Source organism: Arachis stenosperma, chromosome 9 (genome assembly GCF_014773155.1).
Source record: "Arachis stenosperma cultivar V10309 chromosome 9, arast.V10309.gnm1.PFL2, whole genome shotgun sequence".
Classification (NCBI taxonomy): domain Eukaryota; kingdom Viridiplantae; phylum Streptophyta; class Magnoliopsida; order Fabales; family Fabaceae; genus Arachis; species Arachis stenosperma.
Genome location: NC_080385.1, coordinates 162,103,317 through 162,109,809, shown reverse-complemented (window position 1 = coordinate 162,109,809; position 6,493 = coordinate 162,103,317). Strand labels below are relative to the sequence as shown.

At 24.4% G+C, this 6,493-nt stretch overlaps 1 protein-coding gene across 1 annotated transcript; it reads left to right on the top strand.

Moving 5' to 3' along the window:
- Positions 1-4,952: 4,952 nt before the first annotated feature.
- LOC130947738 (mitochondrial import receptor subunit TOM7-1-like) lies at positions 4,953-5,872 on the top strand. The gene has a single exon (XM_057876443.1). The coding sequence runs from the start codon at positions 5,112-5,114 to the stop codon at positions 5,331-5,333; it is 222 nt and encodes a 73-aa protein (XP_057732426.1). The 5' UTR covers positions 4,953-5,111; the 3' UTR covers positions 5,334-5,872.
- The last annotated feature ends 621 nt before the right edge of the window (positions 5,873-6,493 follow it).

Below are 6,493 nucleotides of genomic sequence, written 5' to 3'. Positions count from 1 at the left end.
TCCTTTGTTTACTAGAGGTGATGATTTAGAGAGAATTGACTGAGGAATGGACTGCACTTTAGATTGTATGCAATCGCATACAGTTCAATGCTTAATGTATGTATTAGTAATATTCAAGACATAAGTACTCACGTTCAATTTGAATCAGGGGCATGTGGCATTAAAAAAATATTTGCATATTTCTTTTTAATATTAGTTCTATTTATTATTTAAAAAGATGTGAGATTTGGAGCAAATGATGGAATTAAACGAATGAAGTAAGGTTGGATTAGAGATTGAGGCCTCACATTCATGTTCAATTGCCAATGTGCATTTGAATTAATTTTTTTTTTGAAGAAAGAAGGAGCTCACAACACACGTGGAGCATTACAGACGAGCAAACAATGACAGTCGTATAACTTCTATGTCATCTCCGATATTACCATCAATAACATGAGTCAGTTACAACACCATTCTGTGGTATATGAAAAGGATTGGTCCACGTAGTCTTTAATCCTTATTATCTTGTTGTGAAAAATAATATCATTTTTGCGTAACCATATAGTCCACGTCATTGAGAAGAAACCAACCAACCAATACTTTCGTACTTCTTTTCTCATTGACACATACCTCCAACTCTCAAATTACTCTTTCACAGTACCGGGAATAATCTACTCTTGTTCAAATTTCGAGGCCCAAACACACCACACCTGCCAAGAGAACTCACAGGAATAAACAGATGTTGTATATTCTCAGTATCTTTCTTACATAACATGCATATAGTATCATTCTGTTGTAAAATTTCCAATTTACTCTTTAGATTAAACTTAAATCAAAGTTTAAAATAAATAAAAATATTTTTGTCTTTTTGAGTTTTTATTAATTTATGAGTTTACTTTTGTTGTTTTTGTTGGATTGGCAAAGAAGAAGTAAGACTTCCAATCAAATTTAGAAAAAATATAATTTTGTTTGTACTATGGTTAATTATGTGTATTTACTGCACCATTAGTTGAAAATGATACTATAATAGTGATAATAATGAAAAATTAAGTATTTGTTATATGGAAAAAGTTTGGTAATAAAAAATTTTCAGTCATAATTAGTTAAAATTTTTCATAATTCATTTCATTTATATCATTTAATATCAGTTTTATTTTTTATCCCATTCTCTTATCATTCTACTTATCACCGTTCTTATCAAATCTACTTATTAATTATAAAATCATATCCGTTTTTATTAGGCATTATTGTAATCAATACTTACTATTCTTTTGTATAATTTGATTTTTATATATAAAAATACAATAAAGATTAATAATTATATTTAAGAGCGGTAATTATAATATCAATTACATTAAATAATTGCAATTGATTCTTTGTCCGTTATGCTATTTATCATCAATTATTGGAGATATGAAACATGAAACCTATCCTAATATATACTTTATGTTAATTCAATCATATTCATTAAAAAATCACAAGAATAACACCATTGCAAGCACAATAGTGTATCAACCAAGAAATTTTACATGAAATTGTTTTTATCATTGTAATTTGTATGACAATTGATTTTAACCTTAATACAGTACCTATGGTAGAAGGTGTTCTGATGAGGTATGGTAATAGCCTGGATTATTTTTATGTATTTTTTAACACTTTAATTATAAGCGTAACATTTTTTATCATTATTTGTTTGCTATTTATGTCTAGAAAAATAATTTTTTTATTATTTTTGTTATATTTTTAAATTTTTAAAAATAATTTTATGAAAATAGAAGCATTTAAAATTGTTTTCGTAACATGTAAATGATATACTTTTACCTTTGATTTATTTTTACATCTTTTTTTTAAATTTTTATTTGTAGTATCCTTAATTATATCTTTGGATCTCTTATTAGTAAAAACCTAATTTTTATAGAGACTAAAAACTGGAAAACCAATAATTATTTTAGAAGAATGTTTTATATACCATTTTATATATATTTCAAATGTATACCTTCAAATGTATACCTTCAATTTTTATATATGTTTAAAATGTACACCTTTAATTTTTTAAAATAGTTTTATGATGTTGATCGCTAAAATAAGAAGCATTTTTTTTAATATTTAAACTTTCTTTTGGTAATTGGTATTTAAATCTTTTGATTTTGCTCACTATTTTTTTTTTTAGTTATATGCATAATATTTGTGTAAAGTTCATACTTTACGCAATCAATTAGTTTATATAAATAACATCCATAATTATATGAAGTTAACATCCACGTTAACATACATAATAAAACGAAATTAGCACTTAAAATTACGGAAAAAGTTTGGTAACCAAAATTTAACATCCATAAATTTATCCACATAACATCTATAATTTCATATTAATAACATCCATAATTTATACTCATAATATTTATAATTTCATACCTTTGATGTCTATAGTTAATAAATTTTTATAATTAATATTATCAAATTTTAAACTATACGTCTTATTGTATTCTTCAAATTATCTCATATGTGAACTAGTAGGTCGTGATTTTAATTATTTTAATATTTTTTAATATTCATATGTATGTTTATTTATTAATTTTAATATGATGAGTTAATAATTATTTTTAAAAAATTATATTTAAATTTTTGTTTATATTTTATATTTTATATTTTATTTTTTAATAATCTATATGTAAAATATAAGTTGTATAGTAGAAATTGTTAAAATTTTTTAATTATTTAACTTTCATAATTTTTGTAGAGAATTATTGCATTTAATGGATAATAATGTGATTGAAAGATGTTAGAAATTTGATTTGAGAGAAACTGAAATTGATTTTGGAAAGAACATTAATGACTCTAAATATGCAGTAAAATTATAGGTGATAAGGAGGATAAGTGATAAGGAGATGTATATCACTTGCTTATCAAGAGAATAGAAATTTTTATATGACATTTCTATATTGTAATTATTTTTTAGCTACCTAACATTATCCTTTGTATATATATGTGTGTGATTTTGATGTTTAATAATTTTGTGTCTGTTTTGAAATTAGAGTTAGTTTAGATTGACTTTTGAAAAAAATATTTATTTTTTATTTTTTTAAAAGATTTTTTTAATAGACAAAAGTTATTTCACATTTTAACATGCTTTTTAAAAAAAGTTTTTAAATTTTTAATACGTTTTTTGCTTATACTTTTTTAAAAAACAAGGTATTATTAATTTTTAGACAAAATAAATAATTAATTTTTTTAAATAAAAATATTTTTTTAAAAATATGTATTTAAATAGATTTAAAATTAAATAAAAATATTTTATTTTTTTAAAAAATATTTTTTTAACTCAAAAACCAATCCAAATTAACATTTAAGGGTTTAATATTCTTTTTAGTTCCGATGCAAGTTTTAGGAATATTGGTAAATATACACTTAATTTAGACTATCAATTTACTGTGATTACATTGTTATATTTAGTTTGAATTTAACTTTAAAGTTATATTTAGTGTGATGTTTGTTGCCTTCATTTTGTGGATAATTTTAATTATGTATTATTTATAACATAAAAAACGTCGAAGTTGTTACATAAGTAGCTAAGTGTTATATTTTTTTATTTAGATACAACTCAAGTTAATTATTGTGTTTATAGTGTTGTCTTTTATGTAATAGAAGAAATAATTGAACAAATTAAAATATGCAATAATTTGTGTTTAAACTCAAATCTTTTTATACTTTTTTTATGAGACCTAATTTATTTTGTATCAAATATTAAATATTGGTATTATATATATATATATATATATATATATATATATATATATATGTGGATTGATTACGACAGTTTGTGAAATAAGTCAAATAACATAAATTTAGTGTAAAATATTAATTTTTATAATTTTTTTGTTATAAAGATTGGGCATTTATAATTTTCAACTTCTTATAAATATATACAAAAAATCATTCAGTACATTCTGTATTTTAACATATCTGTATAAAGTAAATTAACTTAAATAATGTATAGTAAGAAATTGACACTAAAATTATCTCAAATTTTTTAGAAAAATTTTATTACTCTTCTGCGTTTTAATTAATATACTTTTATGCAAAAACATTGATATTTATCAAATTTGTAAATTTTGTATACGAAAGTTGTGAAGTATTTTAGATAATTGCTTTGTAAGAAAGGATAATTTAAATTTAAATAATAATATTTATTAAAATATATTACTTTTTTTGAAAAAGTTATCAATTAAATATGTATTATCTACCTTAACTTAAAAATTACTAAAAAAAATTACTTCAAATTAAAAGTGATAAAAAGTATTTTTTTTTACTAAACTAATAATCTCATCTTTGTTATCATCTAAACATGAATATAAATGTATTTATAAAATATTAATAAATATTAGTCAAGCCCAGTAAAAAGGTAAGATATGTCTGATTAATGTTATCAAAAAAGTATAACTACATTATTTCATCAATAAATTAGAGTACTTTTATTAATTAGATGTAATTTTAAATTTTTAATAATTAAAATATTTTTTTAATTTTTAAATTATCAATAGACACTTTTACATAATAGTGTATTAATATATAAAAAAACTTTAATAATTAATTTCAATTATACGTAATAATAATTTTATTTACTTATTTTTTTATATATTTAGTTAAAATATATTTTTAAAATTATTAAAATAAAAAAAGTTATAAAAAATACGTAAATTAATGTTAACTAAAATATTAAAAAATATAATTATGTCAAATTTTATATATTAACCTTTTTAATCAGATTGAAGATTGATATAACAAAAAGAAATTAACTAATTAATTTATTTATATACTAAACAAAATAATTTTTTTATAAATATGTATTAATCTTTTTGTAAGTAAATAATTTATAAATACAATAAAGTAGATTACGTTGGCGCGGGCTCTACACTGATATATTAATATGGTATTAAGCCCAAATAGGAATGTAACATTTAAACGGCAGGGAATTGGTGTCGTTTGCTAAAACGGGTAGTAGAAAATCAGGTCACAACGAAACCTACACAACACGAAATTAGGGTTTAAGGTCTCCTCCACCGCACGCTGCGAGCGAGCAAGCAATTAAACACACTCATTGAGAGAGAGAATCAAGAAGCAAGAAAAGATCAATGGCTTCAAGGGGTGTGTCTCTGAAGGCAAAGGGAAAGAGCTCGAAGGGATCGAAGGGATCAGAGGATCGTTTCTTAAGCGAGAGCGTGAAGGAGTGGTCGACATGGGCGATGAGGAAGGCCAAGGTTATCACCCACTACGGATTCATCCCTCTCGTCATCATCATCGGTATGAACTCCGAACCAAAACCCCAACTCTCTCAGCTTCTCAGCCCTGTTTGATTCTTCATCGATTCAACCAGGCCTTCCTCTTCTTGATTTATTAGAATCAAGTGGATCAGATTATGTAGCTTTTTTTTATTTGGGATATTTTCGGAGACGCATTAGAAGAGCTATTTATTATTATGTTTGCTATAATAATATTCACTTGTTTGCGATTGTTCCGTGTTTACATTTTCTCTCCAAGTCACTTGATGTGGTTGTTCTTTGAGTTAAGGCTTAGTATTTGTGTGTGTGTGAGAATATGTGATAATGTTGAATGCTGTTGCATCTAATAGGAAGTCTTGGAGTACCCTCATCTTTGTTCCTCTTAAAGATTTTAGGATCATCAGTTTGATCTTCCAATGATTATTACACTTGGAACTAATCTGAAGCTTGTGTGGTGATCAAGAATTATCATATCAAAGTTTATTTAGGATATTGGATTTTGCAATTATGTCTAAATCCTTGTATGTTTGTTGGAGTAGAACCTATTTCAAGGTTATTTAAAAGATTTCTAGAACATTAATTTGATATTTGATTATCCAAAGATTATTATCACATTACGCCTTTTGAAAGTTGTGTGGAAAATTTCTAGGTTGATTAATGTCTGGAGTCCTGTGATAAAGTGGAAGGAAAAAGTGATTAGAGTTGAATCAATGTAGTGTCATTTTTGTCCTCAAGGAAAAAGTGATTAATTTATAGCATTAACAATTGTTGCTGAAAGAATCGTGAAATGATTGAGCTAATGCAGAAGCATTATGCAGTATGAAGAATTTACTGAATGATTATCAACTGATGAATGGAGAGTGAGAGAGAATTAACCTACTCTAACAAATTCTGTTTCCAACAGAATAACAGAATTTCTATTTATTAGCTAACTTCCTTTTCACTCTTTATTTCTTTAACTCTATTATTCTCCGTCAAACTTAATGGGACGTTAGAAGTTACTTTAAGTTTGAACTTGCATCTATTAAAGGGGTCAATGGAAAGGACTTTGGCAAAAATATTTGCTACATGATCAACCGAATCAATATGAACATTCAAAATCCTTTGGGTTGGCTCTAATAAAATAGCACTCATTGTCACAATATAGAGTTGAAATTGATGGCAATTTAACATGTAACTCCTTGAGAAGATTTTGAATCCATATTAGTTGAGAATCCACCTCAGCCAAGCTTCTA